We start from the raw sequence: 24219 nt of genomic DNA on the forward strand, positions 1-24219 counted from the left end.
CCAGTGGCAATATGTGCAGTGAAAAGGTACAAATAATAGAGATGGGGACGCGGTCCCTTAATGTCCCAAAGAGAGCATTAAAAGATCTCCACAGCTTTGTGTGTGCTGATGCTTCCAATCAGATGTAGTACGTTTTTGTCCTGATCAAAAAGCCCCTTGAAATCATATGACATGCTTTTATTTTCCCAAGGGGTGGTGAGTAGATGCAGCCAGGGAAAAACAACCTCCAAGCGTGTATGTGTGTGTTTGTGTGTGTGTTTCTGTGTTTGTGTGTGGGCAGAGCTAGGTGCTGAGGGCAGGGTCTTGCTCTAACATGTACAGCAGGCACGTGTAAAAGACTGTTTTGGCTCCCACACCAGCCCCTCCACATGCTATAATGACAACTTCAGCTTTCGTCAAGAAAATGCATTTTCATGTGCGCCAGCTTTACATCCCCCATATTAAAGAGTTGGGAATATTTTAACTTTACGCAACCAAAATCTGTGCTATTAAAAATGTGAATGAGTCAGAATAAATAACAACAGGTGTTTTTCTTTATTATTATAAATCAATGGCAGTCCAAGAGAAGTGAACCGAAGTACATTAAAAATCCCATTGTTTCAAATCACATAACTTCTACTCCGTTGACTGAGACTAAGGTTTCTTTTTTTTTAAATGGTTGCTTTTACTGACAAAGCCCTGAAAGCGACACACGGAGAAAGCAGAGGACTGCACTGGGGTTTACTTTTCCCTGGAAGTCAACCAGCCTCTCTCTGCTTCCCTGTGATCTACTAGACAACTTTATAAAGCAACTCGCAATAATGATCTCCAATGCCTCAAAATCCAATAAACACCAACTTGGGTGTTCCTCTCACAACAAGAAAAACAAGTATTAAACTTAATTTCTCTACTTGCTGTTGCTATCTCACTTTTTCCCCACTCGAGAAATATGACAAGTATGCTATACAGTGGGATGAAATTGCTGTAGGGATGCCATTCCTCTGCATTCCAGCTGATTATACAATACACTGCTGTGTACATACAAATACATTCACTGGCAAGAATAGAGGCCACATTTGTAATCTCCAGTGAAAAAACACAGTTTGAACGACAAAACACAATCCATCACAGCCACTCTGTCATATGTTTTATTTGCATTCAAAAAGGACATCTTTAAGTATATCTTCCCGTCTGTTCGTTTTTAATTTAAGGAAGGTTTTCAACCAGAAAATCCCAATTAAAAAAAATGAGCCAGCGGTATGTTTGCATTAGCCTTGATTATGTTGTGTTTGAGTGTCTGGAGCACAGTACCTTTAAATGATGTATACTTTGATATAACATGTGCCGGCTGCTGAGTGAAGGTGAAACATGCAGTATGTTTCTGCTTCTATACTGAGTCCCATACAATAATATGTAGGCCCACTGGCAGACTATAATAATCTGTTATGATAGTTTGTTTTCGGCTGTTCTGGCTTGAAATTACTTGGAACCCTTAACTGTCTACAAGCAGTGGTTCGACTTAGATATAACTCTACATGTGGGGAAACCTATAGAAAAGCACATTACAATTACCCTGGAAATTCAGAGTTCTTGCGAGAGCAAAATTTGAATGTGCTCAGCGAGTTACTCTGGCATCGAGTACTGCTGCTCATTAACTATACCCTTGTACTTGAGCTGCACCAATCACATCGGTGTATCTGATGTAGGCGTGTCAGAGGGGAGCTAAACAGTTGACGACAGTTAAATCTACCAGTTAGCTCCGCTGGTAGCTAAGCGTATGGGGCTCTGGATACGTCACCCCATGTATTGTTGAGATTGGTCTTATCCAAGAGATTGAGATTGTTGAGATTGAGTGTTATCCAATTGCATGCAGTGAGAGTTTTAAAAGCACCCTTTGTGCCGCCCCTCGAGATGGGTGGCTTTCGTGACTTGATGCCAGACCCTTAATCTTTCGGTGGGTCTGTAATAATCTTTTGGGTCTGGATTTCCAGGCTACATTACAATAGGTATTATATATTTTTGCACATTAGCCTTTTAGTTTACAAAATAATGAAAGGTTTTGGTGGCCATATAGCTCAGTTGATAGAGCAGCCATCCATATACAGAGGTTTAGTACACGATGCAGCGGGACAGATTTAAAGTCAATTAGAAGCACAGACATAAAAGAGCCTAAACATAAACATTTAAGAGGTACAAGCTAAGTATGTTTTACAACCTTATCAAAAATTAACTATCACACACATGTGGATGGGGATGGATTAAATTAATCGTAGAAAAAGGTAGAGAAGAACCTTCTGGGGTTCAGGGGGAAGGATTTCAAAGACTGAGATGGATCCAAAAACTGCAGACTCTGCCGCCAACGCTCAACCTGGTAACGCGAGACTGAAGAGAGGTGAGATGGTTATGAGTGGAGTTGTTGTCAGCATGCCATCTTCTTTAAGGGGTCTTTCATAACTGGAAGAGGAAGCGTGTTCTGACACGAGCAGCATTCCAGACCACAGCTCCAGATTTACAGCCTCCCCACCGTCTCCTTCCACTTCCACAGGAGTAAAACCTTCCCCAAAGCAGCGGCAGGACACTGGTTTGACTTAATGAATGAGATTTTAGCCTTTTTCACTGGTCTCATTTATCAAACTATCACAACACTTTCCAGCTCCACTCACTCCTCACATTAGTATGCCATTGTCATGTAATTTCACCCCTTTAACTGCTTTTGATATTAAAAGCTGCTTGTGATTCTAGCAGTTTGCAGAACATTCAGCCTGATGAAAAACTGATAACAGAATCTCTCATTCTGCTTTTTTTTTTCAAAATAATCTGCTGCTTTTCTTTGTCTCATGTGATGGCAAACTAAAAATTAGGTCTTTGCACACAAGCAATTTAAAGACCTCATCTGAGGCTTTGGGAAAACACTTCTATCTATCCATCTATCTATCAAAGACCTAATAGATTATTCTGGAAAGTAACCTGCACATTCATTGATAGTAAATGTTGTTAGTTGCAGCCCTAGGTAGATGTTTTTTAGGATTCTTCTAAAGTGAAACCAGCAGAATTATTCGTTAGGGAAGAACGTTTTGGGGATTTTTTTTAGGACTATTAGTTTAAATATGAATTTACGGCAACTAGTCTGTTACCAGATATGACAAGATTGTGTTCCAAAAGTAAAAGAAAAAACAAAACGCTACTTTTCCCTTTGGTTTTTCTTTGCGGTAAGAGACCGATGACCATCACAAGTACCTTCTGACCTCCTATATAAACAACACAAAGCAAAAGAGAAGGTAGATTTCCATAACAGAGCTAACACAGCCTGGCTCTCTGTGTGGCAATGGCATGGAGATGATGTGTTCAGGGTATTCACACCCCTGACCTGAAGGTAACAGATGGCCAGAGCTCATAATACAAGGATGCACGTCTGTGTGAGAACATTAAAAAAAAAGAGATGGATGGGGAGGAGCAATATGGGTTTGTCTGAGGTGCTGAAAGGAATGCAAAGATATAAAGGAAAACAAGCTTATTTCCTGGCTGTGCTGGTATGAACCTGAGCCTGACAGTAAACCCAATTATATTCATGTCTTAATCTTCTGATTCTTTCTCACCTCTAAAACAAAACACATGATGCACTTTCCCATAGGTTTTTCTTTTATTTCCTAAATTCCTTTTCCTTCATAGAGGCTCCTCTTTTGATAAGTGCAAAACACACACACCAGCTAGTTTTCTCCTCCATACAGACTTCCGGGCTCCCCCCTACAGAGGGAATCTTTTGCTGTGTGCCACACATTCCTGTTGACACGCATTCATATGGTAATGAGGATTCTCAGTGTAGATTTTTCTTTTTACACCAAGGCATGGCTGAGATCGTCCAGGGTTGCATCACATGTCAACACTTGCATCCCGTTGAGGCGTCTTGGCAGCACCGCCTGCTAACGCTAATGCCACTTCCTCCTCATTAAGTTGGCTTTAAACCGAAATTCTTGTCAATGTTGCAGCTCTTTCAGTGATTCTTCTATCTTGTCTCATTGTTTCTGTTTGAAAAACTGATCAAAATGCTTCAGGGGAGAGACTTTATTATCTTAAAAAAGACACACAGACTCACAGTGTGACCCAATTAGGTGCAGCAAACTGCTAAACGCAAGACAAGTCATTGAAAGGCCCTTTAACAAATGATTGTTTAGTAGCTCCAGATAGAATTCTGCCACCTAGTAAATACAATCCAGTTAGTGTTATTGATTATCAATCCTGTAAAGTTGCTAGTGTTTGCCCCACACTCATTGCAGACACCATCATGAACCTCATTCATCTCATAAACCATCCTGTATGAACCTAATGACCCAAGTGTCTCCTCCATCACCTGACCTATCTTTAGAGCTCCCATCCTCCATAATTCTGTCCAAATACAAACGCACCAGACAAGACAAGTTTAATAACTCTTCAGCCTAAGTAAAACGGCTGGCGCACTGCAGCAAACCAAACGGCCCATCGTCTGGCATGAATTGACAATATTCAAGAAGGATTTACTACACCTGCATTCTTGTCTCACTTTGTAACTTTGAATCCACTGAGCAAGCAGAAATGAGTGTTGAGCAATACTGCACAGCGTGCCTAATCTTTGCTTAATATTTGATGTTTTATCATTAAAAGATGGTGTCAACAGTTTGAGAAATGGGCTGTTTGCTTGCCGAGATTTAGATGACAAGATCAATAGGCTACCTCTCTTATGTGGTCAGTATTTCTAGACAAGCAAACGTGGTATGATTTCCCTCTTAGTTTGAATAAAAAGAAAATAGCAAAAAAAGAAAGAAATGAAAGACAAGAATATATGCCTCCCAGGAGTGGATCTTGTACTCCTCTGTTTGTGGCATCTATGGCTCAGTTTCAACATCAGCTTTTGCCTGACACACAGCCATGCCTGGCCAAAACATATTGCCTGGATACTGCCTGCCTTCCGGCAAGTCAATCCTCTGCCACAGCCCTACATAACAAAACTATAAATCCTCCAACTGCAACTAGAAACACGCAGGCAACGGAGATATGCGTATGCATGCTCATGTGCACAATATCCCTCACCCACACACACACATAAATACAAATAAGGAGTGAACCACTCCGCTGTGGGTGATTTATCAACATGATCTTTTACACAGTAATCAAAAGACAAGTCAGAACAGAAATAAATTATCTGCAGTGTAATTAAGCCGATTTTATTGTCCTATGACTTCATAGTAAAATCTAATTTCCAAGTAGCACTCAGGGGGAGGAACAGGACTATTTTTAGAAAGTCAGAGTAATATAATTTTTTGCATTGGTTTAGAATAGAGCCATAAACTCAATGAGTTTCATACCGAGACAAACATTTCACTGGAGCTTTTAAGACCTCTAGCATTTCTTTATTTTTTTTATTTAAATGGCTCTTTGTGAGGCGCTGAGGCCCACAGGGGCAAGATAAATCCAGGGCTGACCTTAATAAATGCTTAATCGCCCTTCATTTTCTTCATTCATGGTGAGGAATTAAGTGACACAACGCAAACAAGTTAAACAACAGGAATGGTATCCTAAATATTCAATCCAGAGTCTCTTTAAAATGCAAGTTACCAGGGAGCTGTCCAGAGCAAACGACTGGGGAGGAGGACAACATGACAGCTCAACCCCCCCCTTCACACACAACTACCACAGAGAATAACTGCAGTGGCTTCTATCCTGCTTTGGATTCCTCTGGCCACAGCTGTGGAAAAGTTCAGTGGAAGAGACAGAGAAGGAAAAACTTAGCAAAATGGGGGGAAAAACGAGAATCAAGGGGGAAAAGAGAACTTGGAAGCTACTATCAAGAAGAACCCCATCTTCATTTGTACTGAAAAAAAAAGAAGAACAATTTGGAGTTGTAAAAGATGGAGCTATGTTGAGCCAATAGAGGCTGGAAGTCAAACACAGAGTCCTTCCGCTCAGCGGGCTCAGAGATCACACTCTATTTCTAGCAGCACAGCACACTGACAGTCAACAACCGGCTGCACACATGGCAGGTCATCTATTTACTCTGGAAAACACTGTCAGAACAACACATGCGCACACTGGCACTCACAAACACACACACAAACAAACAAACGCACACAAACAAGCAAACTATGTGCGGTAGAATAAAGAAATGGTATTATGTTTTTAATTCATACAAAGCGATTCCATTTCCACATCGTGTGCAGCAAATGTCAATACAAAGTTTTCCACATAAGCCGTTTCCAAATCCTTTGATTGAACTGGCAAACTACCTTGTTTGCAGTCAATTCAGGTCAGCGTGGACCAAAGGTGCAATTCATGTAGTAAACAGTGCACTGCACACAGTGAAATGGTAACTACATGTACAATGCATATATTTATATGTGTAAATGCAATTGAGGTTGGTATCACAAGTGGGTAACTTGAGTTTGTTTTGTCAAGAGTGTCTCCATCTGCTGAAGAAATATTAGGTCCTGTGATTGAAAGCTCCAGAGCGGCTACTAGATGGAATAACATGCATCCCACCTAGTTCCTTACAATATCACATTTAAGTTACATTTTGAACACCTAAACTAACTCATTTGGTACTTTCTGTGATAACTTGTTTATGGTTTCATGATACAGATGTTTTCTTGTATTGGCATCACATGATAAACACAACATCATTTGGCATTTTGTATATAATCACAAGTTGTTCACACACACACACACACACACACACACACAAATCAACCCACCACCAACACCACGAAAAACACCAGAGAAAGGGAGTTAGTTATTACTGAACTACACTGTGAGTGTTTCGACCTACATACCTGATGTGCTATTAATTTAGTGTTAAAATGCACCTAAATTAGTGTGAAGGACAGAACCCGCCACCAGTTAGAGAATCCTACAAGGAAAGCAAAGAGATCGGAGGTGCCTCGTCCCTTTGCTTTGCATCCAGAAGAGGAGGAGTGCAGGGTGAACCGCCACCAGACTGAGTCTACTACGAGTGGAGGAGGATGACAACAATCAGATGGGAGGAGGGAGGGTGAGAGGTCTCTGATTTAGAGGATCCACGGGAGTTGAGGCCACTCCGTGTAGCCTTCCTACCTGGCTGCTGCTGCAGTTGCTGCCGTGGTGACTTGGCCGTGACAGATTTAACCCCTCGGCTGGACGTCTGGACCCCTGGTTTACACACACCGTTGATACCCTGAGGACAGGACCGGTCCTGGCTTTTGCGTGCGCCACGCGGCAAAGACGAGCCCTCAATGCGTTGCTTCATCTCGGAGGACAGCAAACGCCCCTTGTGCATCCACTCTTGCATCTTGTTGACAGTGACACCGTGCCCCTTGTTGACAGATTTGTCCCTCTGTGCTCGGACATGAGTCAGCTCCTGCTTGTTGTCGCGACCCTGATTTGTTGATGCATCCGCGTTGCTGTCTGAAGAACCCGTGAGGCTGTTGACTGAGCCGCTGCTGTCATTGAGCCGCCCGCCACGGTCTTCATCACCGCCGGCATCTTGTAGCAGCTCATTACTGCTTACAGCACTGTAAAGCACCTGAGGTTCTGACAGCTCATCCACTCCTGTGGCTTTAACCCCTCTATCTGTGGGCCCTTTATCCCCACTGACGTCTGGACTCTGCGTTCCAGGGGCCTGGATACAGAGGGAGTGTCCATCTGGATACCTGATAGCTCCGTCACTAGCAGAGCGCTGTAATGTGGATCTTATCTTGGTCAAGGACAGGTTTACCATACTCTTACTATTCAGCCTGCCCTTGAAGCCTGACTCAGGGTTCCCACTGAGGCAAAGCAGGAGTGAGTCAGTGTCAGACACCTGCTGAGGGCTGTGGTCCCCTCCTGAGGACCAAGAGTCACTGTCGATGTTCTTGGCAGACAACCTCGAGCACAAGCTGTCCCTGGAGTGGCTACTACAGGAGGAGGGGGCCTGCAGCTCAGTTAAACCACCACTGAACTGTTGGACATCCAGATTGATATCATTCATGGCATTGATAAGAAGATAATAAGCTTCTTTGAGCTGGTTCCTAAGCCTGTCTGTTTCCTGGGCACTGTTCCCATCATCAGCCTGTCTTTTATCTTGACCAGGCCGTGGCAGCTCTGCAACCTCTGCTCTATCAATATCACTTTTTGCTGTGATAGTTTCATAAAAAGGCAGAATTTGATTATCATAATAATCCTCATCTTCACTATCTAAAGTGTATCTAAGTGACTCCTCTGTAGCGCACAGGGATGCCATGTTAACGTCGCATATTTCTAACTCTGTGGGGAAAAACGTCGGGCTCTGCAGACCGCCTGCTGTCCCTCTAATGTCCCCTGCATACTCAGGCCCATAACTTTCTAGATTTTTGATTACAATGTTTTCTTCCATGTTTATTGACAACCAGCTTGGGGCCGCGCAAACTGGCGAATTTGTCTCCAAAGTTTGGTTGTCAATCCCCCAGGTGGCAATGTGTTCATTAACAGCCGCTACTGTCCCTGCCATGTGCTGGGAGTGTCCTCCGTCTCTAGGTTCCGTCCCATTGCTATCAGCAGTAGTAACCCGGCCCTCTGCTGGTTTACTGACTCCGGTATGTGACTCTACCCGTGCTCGGTACACATCGTGATTTGAATTGTCCCCGAACCCTATTGAGTCCCCGACGCTGCACTGCCGCGGCACCGAGACGAAGTGTTTTCTCTGGACATGCGGTCCACCAAGCGAAACCCCTGCAGATAACGTGATTTGGGCAGTGGATTTGGGCCCCTGGTGAATCCTATCTCCTTCCTTGAACACATGTCCCCCAAACTGCACTTCTCTTTGAAGTGAGACCCCCAGGAGCTCCTTGTTAACCGGAACCCTGCCCCCGCTGCTCCGCTCCAGGGGACGCTCTGCTGAGCGACTCTCCCGGACTACGACCCCCCCTGTTTGCACCATGGCCCCGTCAACACAATTCTCGTACGTACTCATTCTCTCTGTCGTGCAATCCAGACCTGTGAGCATGACTACCGGGCAAGCCTCGTCCGAGTCTCGCTGCGTTTGCAAAACTTTTTCTTTACCTTCTCGGCCCCCGTTAGCCGCAGACGCAGAGCCGTATCCACCGCAGACCGTCGCTGCTTTCTTGGATTTCTTCCCCCGGAGTTTCGCTAATAAAGTCCTCCGCAGAGGATCAGCCATTCCCAGTTAATTCCTCCCGGTTTCTTTCAGCACGCTGGCTCCAGAAGGAATGGGCCGAGTGGGTTCTCCTCGCTCGCCGCGGTCAAAGCTCGGCGGGCGGACGGGCTCCTCTCCATTCTCCGCTGTCACCTCCGCTCTGACGCCTCACTCCTGCCTGGCTCACTGTGGGTGACTGCACTACCTCTCTCTCTCTCTCTCTCTCTCTATTTCTCTCTCTCTCTCTCTCTCTCTCTCTCTCTCTCTCTCACTCTCTCTCTCTCTCTGCAACACACACTTTGCCCTCCCTCGTTTTCTCTCTGTTCATTTCTCTCTAGCGCCTCACCTCACCTTCTCCTTATGTTTGCAGCTCAGATATTTGGCATATTTTTCCGGGCTCAAAGTTCAGGGACCGTGCACATTAAATTATTCAGAGAAATTTGCATGAAAGCGTCTTTAAAACTAGCGAATGTCAAACTCAAGATTTTCTATGTTTTCACACTAGGAAAGTAGCAAATCCTCTTAAATAAATAAAGAATTTGATTAGAAATGACTCATAATAGCAATAACCAACTTTTTTTGGTTGCCAGGTCATAGAAAAGCCCTTTCATTTGTTCTTCTAATCATTAAAGGTTAATGAATGGCACATTTTATTAAGTCATCAAATCTGGATAAAAATTGATTTATTTGGATTGACTTGATCATTAAATCCTTAATAAAGGCTCATGAGTTTCTTACTTTCATTAATAACATGTTATGGATTTAACGTTTTCCTGAGCCATTACTGCCAGTTTTAAAACATAAAAAATGTGATTAAAGTGTTTACAATATTCCTTCAGGTCTGCAGCTCTAAAAGTTGTTGAGAAATCCATTTTGGTCCATTTGCTCTGCAGCTCAGCGATCAAATGATCTGAAAAACAGCCTTTTAGGTCATTTATTCACAGCAGTGTTTATTAATGTGCACTGTCACTATTTAATGTACTATATGCTACTAAGTCTTCCTGATTAGTAAACAAACTACAAAGCTAATTCAAATGTCCTGTTGGAGGAGGGTCAGCACTGGCCACAACCTGGCAACCCAACAGCTCACCTAATTAATCTTATATATGGATTACAGCTCACCTTATTAATCTTATATATGGATACGCTCTTGTAAACGGGTTATTAACTTTAATTTTAACAACTTGTAAACCCATAATGAACTTGCTCGTTACCTTATAGTGATAAAAAGCAAACATCAAGTTTTTTATTTATTAGATTGCATCTCATTTTAAATGCAGGACAATAAATACAGCAGTATGACAGGCTGGTAGCAGTAAATATACCATCTAGAGCTGAAACAACTTAATTAATTGATTCAATAGAAGTTAATCAGCAGTTATTTTGATAATCAATCAAAGTGGTCATTTCGTCCATCATTTCTGCCTTTTCAAACACATTTGAAGAAGTCACTTTGAATTCTGGGAAATTGTACCGAGAATCTCTAAGCATAAGTTTTAGAAAATAATCAGCAGATTAATCAACAGTAAAAATATTTACTAATCTAGTAGCAGCCATAAGTACATCAATAGTGCAAGAAGCATTGAGAAGAGTTTTAAGAAGTAAAATAAAAATATTACAATATAGAATATTACGTGTAAAAATACTCCATTATAGATGAAAATCTGGTGAGAAGGGTTGTACTTAGGTAAAAGTACAAATATCAGCAAAATGTAGTCAACATTAAAAGTACTCATTACACACAATGGCCTCTTTCTCAGTGTTATATTGAATTATCATGTATATTATTGATATACTGTTAGTGATGTGATCATGTGTAAGCAGTATTTCTTGTAGTCAAGATAGAGTGTTTAAAACTAGGCTTCTTTATATATTTTGGGGTAAGATTGTCTATAAGAATGCGTCATGTATTGAAGCTGATTGTATTTCTTTCTTTGAAGCCTTTAACCTGAAAACTGACTTTAGTTGTCAAATAAATGTAGTGGGGTCAGACATGTAATATTTCCCGCTGAAATGTAGTGGATTCATTTATATTTTATCAGTATATTCCTTCATTCTATAGTTTAAAAAGTTCAAAGGCATATAAACATAAGGATGGCCCCAGATATCATCTGAATGTTTCCTTTATAACAATACCGGTATGTATGCTCATACCCAGGATGAGACTGTGAGATTAGTTCTGGGTGAGGGTATGTGAAAAGCAGCTCCAGCCTCTCTATTGAAATTCAACACTTATTTATCTTCAGAATTGGAAATGAAATGTGAATTAAATTCAGCTGGAGAGGAGTGAGCCAGGACTTCAAACTACCACCTTCACTGGTGGCTGTGAAGGCATTCCAACAAACAGCAGGGAAAACAGGTCCTGTCTCAGGGGAAAACGTAGCTCGGCCCTCTGCACAGAAAGACACAACAATAAGGCGGACGATGATAAACTAGCAGCTCTTGGTCACTTCTTACCCTTTACAAATGAGCAGGATTGTGTATTTCATGAGGAATTAGTCTTTTCATAGTTTTATCTTCATTATTACACACGCACCAAGGGTATTTTTCATTCTCCAAAGGCAATGCCAACCTAAAAGCACAGTCTGCCACATGATGGATCGCTGCCGATTATTAGACTGACACTTTTATCTGAAGTGTATCTTGAGTAATCCTCTCCTCTTTGACCTTGCATCTAACCCCTGTCCCTGCTTGCAGCCCAACCCGAGACTTTAAGAGCGTCCGAGACAGCAGAGAAAGGAATGAAACATACTTCACTTGAACCTTAAGCCGTTTGTTTGCAGTTGCCTCTACTTGGAATGTGCAAGAGGATGAGCTGCTGAAAAGCTGCAGTGGGTGTAAAGAGCGCACATGCGCTCTCCGCTTCTCTTTAAGGCACACAAACTTGCACTCAAATACCTACTCAAATATTCCCCCTCTCTCTGACTGAATCTGACTCCATCATAATGCTCCTGGCATATCTGTGCCTCTCTTTTATATGGTACAATGTCTACCCATGACTGAGGGCATTTATTGTCAGAGCCATTCATCGAAAGGGCCTCACATTTACCCTCCTTCTCCACCCCCCCACCCCCACTACCCTCAGTAAAACATGATAAGCATCTGTTATTGCTCTGCAGGAGCCATGAAGGCCCTGACGCCTCGGCCTGCCTCCCCATCTGACTGACTAGACCGTGTCTGGGCAGTTATTTACAGGTCAAAACCTGCAGGCTGCATACTGTGTGTTTGTGTGTGAAAGAGAGAAAAAAGGAGAGCGAGAAGGGAGATGAGATGAAGCATGAGCCAAATCTTTTTGACAAATAATGTCTGTTAGTGCAAATTTCATGCTGGAATTATATTTACATTCCTGAAAATGCAATCTTGATTCCCTTAGTACCTGAGGTTATACATCCAGTGATGGCTTGTTGTATGCGTGGCAATAGAAAACGTGGCTGTAAGAGGTGGTGGTCTATGACTAAGCATATTTAGTACTGTTAGTGCCAACTGATTGTGCCTATCTTTGAGTAATGGGTTGGTCTGTAAAATGTCAGAAAATAGAGAAAAATCTCCATCACAATTTCTAAAATCCACATTTAAACATTCTAATTACCGCTTTTGTTTGACCAGCAGTTTAGAGCCTAACATGCTGCTTAAAATGTACTTGCAACAATTAATAAATTATCAAAAATAGTTGATTGTTTTGCTCTCGATTGACACATTGACTGATTGTTTCAGCTTTAGTTAAAAACACATCAATAAGCCAAAAACATACTGATGTTTATTTTAAGTCAATGTCACATACACCATCCTGCTGTTATGTAAAACACCCAAAATGTCCTCCTGTTTTAATACCGATTGCTCAATACGTTGCCCACCTATTTTAGATAAATTATTAATCTTTCTTGAAACATTCATATTTGTGAGTTGATAAAAGTGTGTGTCTTTGGTAGGAGCCGCCAGGCTTGGTGTTGTGTGCTTTTGTTCCACCACAGTAGTATATGTGTACATTGATTAAGAGCCTTGTATTGGAGTATTTTTTACATTGTGGAATTGCTACTTTTACTTGGGAAAAGAATGTAAATACTGTATTCACCGCTGGTTATTGTCATTAGAATATCCTTTATCTTAATGTGATAAGGCTTTACTAAGAATACTTCTTGAATACACATCTTGAGTCAGTGTCAGCTGACTACTGAGCAAAATTCATTCAAACGACCTAAAATATAATGGATGTAATATGTTAACAGACACAAAATCAGCACTTGTCAAGAGACTCTGCATGCTGACTCAACAGGGCAGGAGTTACTTTCTGTTTTTTTCCTCCACTAGTCACTTGTGCCCTTTGTGAAGGCAGTGCCACAACATCTGCTTAGTTGGCCCCTTTTCAGAAGGCCAGTCCCACGAATGTATGAGGTGTGTGTGTGACAGAGAGAGACAGAGAGAGAGACAGAGAAAGAAAGAAGAGCAGAGAGAATATGTGGGTGCACGCTTGTGGGTGCACATGAGTGTGTGTTGGGATGTGGGGCTTTGCAGCTGTTGGGGCTCTCCTCCTGATGGCTGCCCATTGTTCCCTCTCTCTGTTCTGTCTGTCTCTCTCTGTCCCGGCCAGTTTATGGGCCTTCCCCTTGTCGCACAGCACACCGCAACTAAATTTATGTCCTTGAACACAAGCCTTTCTCAGGGTATAAATCAGCCTGGATGATCCTTGTAAGAGTAGCGTTGCCAAGGGCCTACAGTTTTATGTTCCAGAGTCACATTATTGTCATAGCTATTCACTCATATTTTACTATTAAAGAAAATCAAGAACAAACTCTTATTGTGCCTCGCTACCTTTTTATCCACACCAGTCTCTTGTTTAAATTCTGGATTTGTAAGTTAGGTTTTGAACTTTTGGAGTAAACATTTTAATAGCAAAATTTTGTACAGAATCAGAATCTTTAAATTTGACTGCCGTAATAAGGGGTTACTTAAACAGATAAAACATGTAAGTTACTACATGCATTTTAAGTCCATGTGCAACCTTAAGATTTACAAATTTAAAATAATACTTGGTTATGTTCTCTTGCCGCAATGTTTGCAAAAGCTCTTTGATGTATTCAGTTTATACAACAGCTCCTCAAAGTTTTCCACTGGTGCAGGCAGACCCACAAATATGACAAATAATCTATAATTTACCCAAAAACATAACACACGGGATATTCTCTCTATCACAATATTCCTTAAATTTAGAACTTTTTTTCATTTTATAATAGAAACAAATAGGCAAATTGTATGTCATAATATCGGTATTTGTTTTATTATATTTGTTTCTCCAAGCCTAAATTTGTGATAAATTAACATTTTTCTACATAATTTCTCACCCCCAGTGACAGAATTGTTTGCAGCCATTTGTGTTGTTTTCAGCTAAAGAAGATGGGATGAAACCTTGCAGATGTTCTTCGGGTGATAAAGAGGAATGGAACTTGTACGTCAACCTAAAACAAGGGGTATCGTTTGGAAATATACATAAATACATAAATACATAAATACAGCTGCAATCAGTGGCCGCTGCCACAACGTTACTGTAAATTACAATATTATGTTACGTCTGTTTCACCGCCATTTGGAAAATTTGAGTCCACGCTCAATACAAGAATGAGAGAGAAGAATCTGTGATAGACCGTCTTTTCTGAGCGATTTCAACATGTAATAAATTTATAGTTACTCTATCATCTGAACTAAAGGTCAAAGGACAGGTTGGAGGGATCTGTTCGTCTCCAGGCTCCACAGAGGTTTTCTTTTCTGCTCAACATCTGTTTTACACGATCAGCATGACTGCTGGTGTGAAAAGCAACTGTTTGCCTCTAGAAAACATCCATGGATGAGTGAAGATATTTAGGGAAGTCAACAAGTCAGTCAGTGTGTTGACATGGAACCAGCATCCTAAACTGGTGTAGTGTTTGCAACAGGATAAAATCAGGAATTCTGATTTATTGGCACCATGGCTTTGTGGATTGCCATGTCCGTCTGTGAGTCGGTCAACCACTTTGATCCAGGCTGAAATATCAATAACAACTACTGGGTGGATTTCCATGGAATTTAGTACAGGCATTCATGGTTTCCAGATGATTCATCACTGGCTATGGTGATCCCCTGACGTATTCTCAACCCTTGAGAGTGTTTGCTTTGAATGCGATGTCTTGACAACAACTGGATAGACTGTTTTAAAAATTGCTACAGATATTAAAAAGTGTCTCGAAGATAAATTCTTCTGACTTTGGTGGTTTTACCTAGAGTCATTGTCACAACAAAATTTCTATTTGCCCAATAATGGCATTCTCGTCAGCCACAGCTGCACTTTGTACATTGATAGCATGCTAACAGGCTAATCTAAGATGATGATCTGGGTAAATGTTACTTGCAAATAATCAACAGGTTAGCACCGTAACTGCAAACATGTTAATATTACGCTCAAAGCCCCACTGTGTCTTTGAGTACAGCCACCCATAGTCACTAGTCTTGTTATCTTTATTAATCAACTGTGCCCTGTCACACATATTTCATTAATTTGTGTTAATGTCTGAAGTTCTGTCATGGACTCTAACATGTTTTCGTAGAAAGAAATACCTTAGTTACCTTGTTTCAAGCCATTCTAGTGCCTGCAGGAAGACTCAGCTCGATTTGTGCCAGTTCTATTTAATATTCAATGAGCTAACCTGCTTGACTCTGATTGGCTATTAGCTAGCCAATGAGAGCCTGGCTATTAATAGCCTTTAACCAGCGCAACTGAACGAGCTCATGAATAGCAATGAGCTCATGCAACATTACATCAGACTGACCAGCTTTTTCAATTGGTCTGATTTCTCCTCTATCTTTTCAGAGCCAAGAGCTGACAGAGGAGGTAGCGGTTCCTTCTCACGTTCACAACATAAGACAAACACATATAAACCTAACATATTTCCAAAAAAACGGTTTTGTGTGGAAGGGCACCTTTAAAGAAAAAGAGATGAGATGCAAAGTATTCTTCTTGTATTGGCTGTAGTTCTCCCTGCAACAGTCATAACTCAATTTACCTACAAGCTGTGACATTGTGCTGACTGTGTGAAAATGTATTAAGTGAGATTGTAGCAGCTTTAGGCAGCCAGCTCAGTAAAGGTCCCTGAATGCTCAATAGCCATCATGAGGTCTTGACCTTCCAGTAAATGTGTCACAGGCGGTGATAAACGGTAAGTGTGACTGACACTTTTCATAACCCTGACTGGACCAGGAAACACTCTAGGGTTATTGGATAGCTCTCGCAATTTGGTTAACACAGGACGTGAACTGTATAATTGTATTTAGACACTGAGAATTTTGTTGAGGTGAACTTTATCTTTTGTCAGTTTTTTAGGACTTCAGTGACAGATGCTCTGATTGTACAGTGTGTAACATAAGAACAAGATGTACTCTTTTATCAAATAAAGATTAGGTCAGCCAAGTGTGACATCCAAAATGCTTTTCTCTGGTAACATGGTCTCTATAACACAAAAAGGCTACACTCCAGGAATGCTGCAGATATCATATCAAAGAGAGTAACATTTGAAAAGCACATAAACTAAGCCAGAAGGCTAGAATTTTTGTTTGCCACACAATTCTAAAAATAGAGGATTGCAAAAACATCTATTTCCTGTGAAATATCCAGTCACAATACTTACAGTAAGAGTCTTAAAGTGCCCATATTATGAAGAAAAATCCCCTTTTCTGGGATTTGGGGTGTTATTTTGTGTCTCTGGAGCTTCCACACACATGCAAACTTTGACAAAAAAAAACTATCCACGCTGTTTTGAGTGAGATACGGTTTCCAAATGTCCTCTGCCTTCAGTCTCCGGGTGAGCTGTTCAAAATCTTCACGGCTTTCTACGTCACTAGCCAAGACGGTGGCTAACTATAGCATGCTAGCGCTAGTTCGTTCTCAATGGCAAAACACTACTACAACACACACTAGTTCACCATAATCTACAAAAGAACTACTTCCATGTCCTTGTTCTGCAGGCATTCCACAAGTGCCCCTTTGTTTAGAAGAAGTCTACCAGCTAATCCTGCGTTGTACTGACCAAAGTTGGAGAAATGGTTATCTAGATTATGTGATCTTACTTAGCTACTGAGCATTTGCCAGTCCCAACAAAGATATTAAGTGAAGATGTCTCATTCTGTAAATAAAACAGAGAACTAAAACACAGGGTGGTGAAATAGGGATCTGCACTAATGTGCAGTACAACAAAAATAGTATTTTTTGAAAATGAAACCATGTAAACCGATTCTGGTACAACCTCAAAATACAATTATGAACCTGAAAATGAGCTTAATATGGGTGCTTTTAACATTGATGGATGTGAACTTGCTGGTCATTGCTCATACAGTCAGTAGGAGGAGAGAAGTTGTTTTTTTTCGTTGTTGATATGGCTGATAAAATCAGTCGGCTGCTGCTGTTGTGCAGGACCATTTACGCATTTCAGACAAGGCCATGCACATACCTGCAGGCTGGAATCTCATGAGAAGCATATTTACCACTATTTCATGTCAACCCACAATGACAGATAGGCCTGGAATTCCTCTGATCACTAAACTGTTGCAAAATAGAAAACCTTTCTTTTTTCCCCTCAGTGCTTGGAAACCCATTATATTTGCTCCAATGGTCACAGAAATTTAAAGAATGAATTTGGCAATGTATAATATAATACCTGGATTCTAACAATTATGATTTTGGACATTTTTACAACTTTGCTTCCCAGAAAATGTGACCAACTGTAGTTTTCAGTAGCTCTTTCTGAAGTGGTTTCTTAATAAACTCTATTCAAATCACTGACAGAACAGCATTCTCCAGTAAAATACATTTTATTGCCTACATTAAGTGGTTAATGACGAACACTGAAAACTTTAAAAATTATCCATGTAAAACAGTTTACACCAAATGAGCAGATTTGCTGGCAGTAACAAAATGTACATAAAACAGTACAATGTTACAAACATCTTCAGATACTAAACATGCAAGAAGTTTTATTTTGCACCAATGTAAAGTGTTTCATGCAAGGTGCATGAAACTGAAAAGCAGTCTGTATGCATTGAGTATCTTAAGAGAACTGAGATGAGACAACATTTCAAAATGAAGATCTAAACTCCCCTCCTGACAAACACTATATAAACAGACCCGGGCTGTGATTTGGGTGCCCCATGTCCACAGTGTCAGTGCAGCAGACGTCACTGCAAACATGAGGATGTTTTCTAGTGTAGCTTAAGGGTGACACCTAGTGCCCATAAGCAGTCAGAACCACTTTTTTCTTCTTAAATGCAATTTTAAGAGATTTACAGCCATTTTTTAAAGGAAGTCACTGTATTCACACAACACATACACCACAAGTCAGCGGTGATTAGATTTTGAATAATACAAGACAAATACAGACCAAGTAAACCACCACAGCCAGACGTCACTGTTAGTTTAGCTTTTTAATTAAAGCAAATAGGAGGCAAGCCAACTAACCACATTAATGTCCATGTATATTCAAAATGTCACAGCCATACAAATATTTTGGCCTTTATGCTGATTGGTTATGATAACATTGTATTCACCAACTCCTTTGCAAAGGCCCTGGGACAAAGGAACTCAAACAGGAGCAATTAGGCAAGTTTAGGCAAGTCTTATTTCACCTTGCTGTCTAGACTGAATGTTGGAAGTACAGCAAAGTTGATGCCAAACTAGGACCAAACCTGTCTAATCACTAGTTTGGTAATGCCCCTGCACGTTGTAAAGCTGTGTTTTGTGATATCCCTGATCCCTGTGTGGTTGGAAAAGAGTTGGTGGGTATAAAACAACGAAGGATGATGAACAAAACTACAAAAACACGATCCAGACTGTAAAACACCTGAATTTTTCTTTGGGAAAATAGTCTGCAGAGATTTACCAGAATCTAAATTCTTAAGCTGAAGTAATTTTTTTTTACAGTGGGACTGTCATATACTATACTTCTTTTTAAAGTGTGCTGATAGTCGTATGAAATCCCAACAAATACTGTAATACAAATGATGTCAACATATCAGTCAAATGATGTTTGCACTATCCCACCTACTTGACCAAAGTCTATGAGCGGATAAAAAATATTTAAATTAGAAACAGACTCGTTGTTGCAGGAGAGTTTCGGCCTCAATCAATATTTTGCCTGAGGATCCTTTTCTCCTCCTCTACAAAATTCTTGTCAGAAGTCGCTTGTCCCATGTCCCTCTTCCTCTTCTCCTTCTGCTGGAAGGTCTCCACTCGACGTTTCTTGCCAGACAGGTCTAGCTTATCAGATTCCTCATCTGTTCACAGAGTCGTGGTGAATGGTTTGGTTTTTGTGTGTGTGTGTGTGTGTTGGGGGGGGGGTGGAAAATAATGATTTTAGACAACTCAACAGCAAGCTATTACAACATATCTATAGGCTCAGTTTTCTTATAGCTGCAAAAAGCATCAAGTCTTGTTTCATATTTTAGCTTGCACTTGTTTGGTAGTTTTGTGGCCAAGGTAGGTGGAGTGATGCAGTTCAGGCTGTGTTGTGCATCTGTGGGTACCAATGACACTGCACTGGGTTTATGTCCACTCAGTTTACTCACTTATTGTAAATACAAGTACACAGATTTTCTTGTGGGTCATAACCACGCGATTTGCTGTCACGTAGTAGACACATCACCGTATTGCAAGGAGAAACATGCAGACAGTTTCGATTTACATTAGCTGTTTAGGTTTAATTACTAATAGTAACTAGCATTTTACTAAGCAATAATTAAACTGTGCCTGTTATCTCTAAACATACCAACGCTCTCCGTCTCTGGAAGTTAGGCAATGACTGAGATTTCTCTTGGCACAGCTACCAGAAGACTTACAACTTTCAGATAGTTTGCTCACGTCACATCTTTGTTGTCAAGCTCAGTTAGGGCTGTGCAGTAACAATCACCCATCACCGAAAAAGTGCTTCTAATATCCTTCACTGGTCTCCGTCCAGAGCAACGGGATCTGTTGGTCCATTTCTTTAATTGTCTATGGATCCTTCATGTACGATATGTGTAAATGCACAACAAAGATTTCCTGAGATCAAGAAATGCTTTAACCATGTCAGAGATAATAAGCCGCAGAGTGACTTGTAGTTATATTTTTTAAGAGGTGCATGTTAGGCAATGGCATAGGGGGGTTGTAGCTATGTATGTTTGTAGTGCAGAAGCATAAATTCTACATGTACGGGACGCAATCTAAACATGCTCAACTACACCACAGATGAAGTCAGTTGAGTGTAATACTGTCATAGAAATGGTGCAATAATAGTGGGGACTGGGGGAGCATAAAGCCCATAGCACCGATCATTTTTTCATTCTCAAAAGAGTCAAACATGCCCCACTGTCATTGCACTGCAGGACTAACCTGATTCAGAGAGTTCCTCCTCGGGTAAGAACCGAGCGTTGCCAGAGAAAGGCTGTGGTGCATCCTCCCCATTGTCCTCATACACATTGGACCACTTTATTGCCATGTCCATGCCTGGGGGAGCCCCCTTCTTCTTCTCTGGCTCCGTGGCGTAGCTCTCAGGAGGAGGTACGGCATTCGTCTTCCATGGCTTAAACTCTCTGGCAGGCTTCAAGTAACAGAGAAAAGCAGGATGTGGAAAACTGGCTTAGAGAAAGTGACAAAGCAAGAAGTTGAGAAAACTTCCCCCAACAAATGAGCTGGAACCTCTGTAGTCTTAGGAAACACCGCAGAGTTTACATAAATGCTTCGACTCCTTTCCTTACATAAGCAGTTTTAAAGTAGGCCTTTTAATAACAAAGAGCATGGTTGGATGGAAACAATGTGCAAACAGTGCTAGTCTGCCAAACACTGCTGAAACAATTAGTCAGTTATGTTCTGAAATAGTTAGTAGTTCTGAATACGGACTGTGAGCATTTCTTTTTGGAGCGTTTTGGATACTTTGTCAAAAACAGTATTTGTAGCACCTCAACCTGCTTTAAAATAATACTTTAGTAGCTCAGTCAGTAGCTGGGCACTGCCAATGTGCTCTTGAACAAGGCACTGAACCCCCAACCCCCCCACTCTGACATCTCTCCATTAGTGCATACACAGTGGGGCTCTAATGTTTGGGCACCCCAGGTAAAATGATGTATTAATGTGCATAAAGAAATCAAGAAAAGATGGAAAAATTTCCAAAAGGCAAATGACAGGCAAATGACAGATTAGACATTTTATAATATGTCACAAAAAGTTAGATTTTATTTCCATCATTTACACTTTCAAAATAACAGAAAACTAAAAACTGGCATCTTCAAAGGTTTGGGCACCCTGCAGAGTTTATGGCATGCACCGCCCCCTTTGGAAAGCTGAAACCTGACAGCGTCATGGATTGTTCTCAATCATCGTCTGGAAAGACCAGGTGATGTCAATCTTAAGGTTTTAAATAACCCAGACTCATCTGACCTTGCCCCAACAATCAGCACCATGGGTTCTTCTAAGCAGTTGTCTAGGAAACTGAAACTGAAACTAGTTGACGCTCACAAAGCAGGGGAAGGCTATAAGAAAATAGCAAAGCGTTTTGAGATGGCAATATCCTCTGTTTGGAATGTAATTAGGAAATGGCCGTCATCAGGAACAGCGGAAGTTAAAGAAAGATCTGAAAGACCAAGAAAAATATCAGACAGAACAGCTGGCAGGATTGTGAGAAAAGCAAGTCCAAACCCACGTTTGACTGCACGATCCATCCAGATAGACCTGGAGACACTGGAGTTGTGCTACACCATTCCACCTCAAAGAGATACTTGTACAAATATGGTCTTCATGGAAGAGTCATCAGAAGAAAACCTCCTCTACGTCCTCACCACAAAAATCTGCGTTTGAAGTTTGCAAATGAACAAATGGACAAGCCTGATGCATTGTGGGAACATGTTCTGTGGGCCAATGAGGTTAAAATAGAACTTTTTGGCCGGAATGAGCAAAGGTACGTTTGGAGAAGAAAGAGCACAGAATTTAAAGAAAAGAACCTCCGTCCAACTGTTAAGCATGGCGGGGGGGGGGGGGGGAATCAATCATGCTTTGGGGTTGTATTGCAGCCTGTGGCACAGGGAACATGTCAATATTAACAAGGTATTAACTCTGCACGGTGCCCAAAATTACAGATGCCATTTTTTTGTTTTCTGTTATTTTGAAAGCGTAAATGATGGAAAGAAAATCTAAAATGTTGTGACACATTATACAAATGTCTAATCTGTCATTTGATGCCTTTTTGGAGATTTTTACATCTTTTCTTTGCTTCTTTATGCCCATTTATACATTTTCTTTACCTTCGTTGCCCAAACTTACAAGCCCCACTGTATAGGTACTGAGCATGTGTGTGTAATTCAGGCCTGTGTGTTCTAAGAGTGTGTGTCACAGAGTGTAAATTGTAATTTTCCCTTGCGCTACTAATAAAGTATTTCTAAAAACAAAAAAGGATATTGAGGTAACTTTTACGTTTACAAACGTGAATATTCATAAAATGGAATCAGCTCCGTCTGAAATTAGGTAGGCTATTATGACTAAATCAACCATGGGGTAATGTTACCATAGAAACACAGACTAACGTATCCAAGTTGTATTTTTACCTCTTCTGGAGCTTTGACCGTGAGACTCTCCCAGTCTATCTGCTTGTTCAGCGGGTTGTAGAGAAACGCAGGCTTGGACACGGAGCCGAAGAGCTCGTGAGGTTTGGGTAACGGTGCTCCACCGGCGGCCCGTTTGGTCCCTTGTTTGGAGGACTGAGCCCCGTTTCCCGGACCGTCTGTCCCCTGCTTCTTCTTTCGACTATCTTCCTCCTGGTCGGAGTCGCTGCCACCGCTGCTGTCGCTCAAATCGTCGTAGCTCGAAAAGAAGCCTAGGCCCGACTTCTTTTCTTCTGTCATTTTGCAGGAGTTACTGACTTTCTATCAAATAACAACCTGTTAATGTAAAAAGATGAAGATACAGCTATTGTGTTTGTATTTTCACCTGTAAGCTCTACTCCATTTTTAATCAGCTTAATAGTCGTAAAGCAATTTGATGGTCTCGTGACGACTGTCGCAAATTTTTAAAAAAAAAAAGAGCAGGCACAAACAAAACAACACTGTACTGCTGGCATTGGACTTTATGTCATTTTGACAATATTTAACGGGCAATGGTTAGAATAAACTCATGTCATTGTCATGTGATTTGTATTGTAAAGTGTTTTTGTGTGCTAACAGCTTTTATATTTTTCCCTTTTTCTATTAACTTAAAAAAAAATATTGTATAGGCTATGTCTCTTTTCCCACTGTGTTTATTGTTATGCACCACATCACCAAGACCAATTATTTGTATGTGCAAACCTACTTAGCAATCAAACTGATTCTGGTCAGTATCATTTATATTAAAATTGCAAATGTAAGATCAGGCTGTATAGAGATGTTACATAAAAAAACTTTGTATTGAGACTTAGCCTGCAGCCATGCTTCAGCTGTAGCCCTCATAGCATCCAGATTTCATTGTTACTTTTGCATTTATTTTAAGTTATCACTGATGTTAAAAAGAAATTAAATTACACTTCAAGTAATTTTCTCCTGTTGTGTCATGGACGATGTAATCATTCTTATAGAAACATTTGACTGTAGACTATTGCTACTTTTGATTTTCCCTGTTAACATGTGAGACATGATGAGATTAAATGCCACGGTCAGATATCCAGACATGTGAAGCTGTAATGCGAAGGCATCTTAAATGAAAAAGCTTAAATTATTATTTTTATTTTTTATTGATTGCAGCAAAATCCAGATAATGACACTAACTGTTGTTGTACACACATTATTTGAATTTTTAAGATTATTTTTTGGGCATTTTCGGACTTCCGACAGGACAGATAAAGACATGAAAGAAGAGAGAGAGAGGCAGAACAACACACTGTAAAGGGCCACAGGTCAGAGTTAAACCCGGGCCCGCTACGTCAAGGAGGAAACCTATATGGGTGCTGCAACTTTTCTGTACTAGACCATTTTCAGACTAATGGTCTTACATTCTTAGAAGCTATCTTTTGTAGGAGATTGTTTTTTGTGCACCATTCAACAACTTCCACATGAGATCAGATAAGTAAACATTCATTCACATATCCATTACTATAGATATAGCTTGAACT

General features: G+C 40.9%; 2 protein-coding genes and 1 long non-coding RNA gene across 5 annotated transcripts in view; 1 reads left to right on the top strand and 2 right to left on the bottom strand.

The window, feature by feature from the left end:
• Positions 1-4105, top strand: part of LOC117950232 — a 13051-nt gene extending 8946 nt beyond the window's left edge. The window contains exon 3 of the long non-coding RNA XR_004657849.1: positions 4095-4105. This is a non-coding gene — a long non-coding RNA (uncharacterized LOC117950232). The remainder of the gene's footprint in view (positions 1-4094) is intronic.
• The window catches only part of syde2 (synapse defective 1, Rho GTPase, homolog 2 (C. elegans)), a 45838-nt gene extending 36512 nt beyond the window's left edge, over positions 1-9326 (bottom strand). Inside the window, exon 1 of one of the 3 annotated variants that reach the window (XM_034881054.1) lies at positions 7060-9323. In XM_034881054.1, coding sequence (XP_034736945.1) covers positions 7060-9118 — 2059 coding nt within the window. In that variant the 5' untranslated portion in view covers positions 9119-9323. Of the gene's footprint in view, positions 1-7059 lie in introns of all 3 variants that reach the window. The other 2 variants (XM_034881056.1, XM_034881055.1) reach the window with 2 other exon arrangements.
• A 9047-nt stretch (positions 9327-18373) lies between these two features.
• Positions 18374-23076, bottom strand: c9h1orf52 (chromosome 9 C1orf52 homolog). Its single transcript, XM_034882273.1, has 3 exons — positions 22682-23076; positions 20478-20685; positions 18374-19384 (listed from the first exon to the last, which is right to left on the bottom strand). Exons 1-3 carry the CDS (start codon positions 22976-22978, stop codon positions 19230-19232), a joined length of 660 nt encoding a protein of 219 aa, XP_034738164.1. The 5' UTR covers positions 22979-23076; the 3' UTR covers positions 18374-19229.
• Between the last annotated feature and the right edge of the window lie 1143 nt (positions 23077-24219).

This window comes from Etheostoma cragini, chromosome 9, assembly GCF_013103735.1.
Source record: "Etheostoma cragini isolate CJK2018 chromosome 9, CSU_Ecrag_1.0, whole genome shotgun sequence".
NCBI classification, from domain to species: domain Eukaryota; kingdom Metazoa; phylum Chordata; class Actinopteri; order Perciformes; family Percidae; genus Etheostoma; species Etheostoma cragini.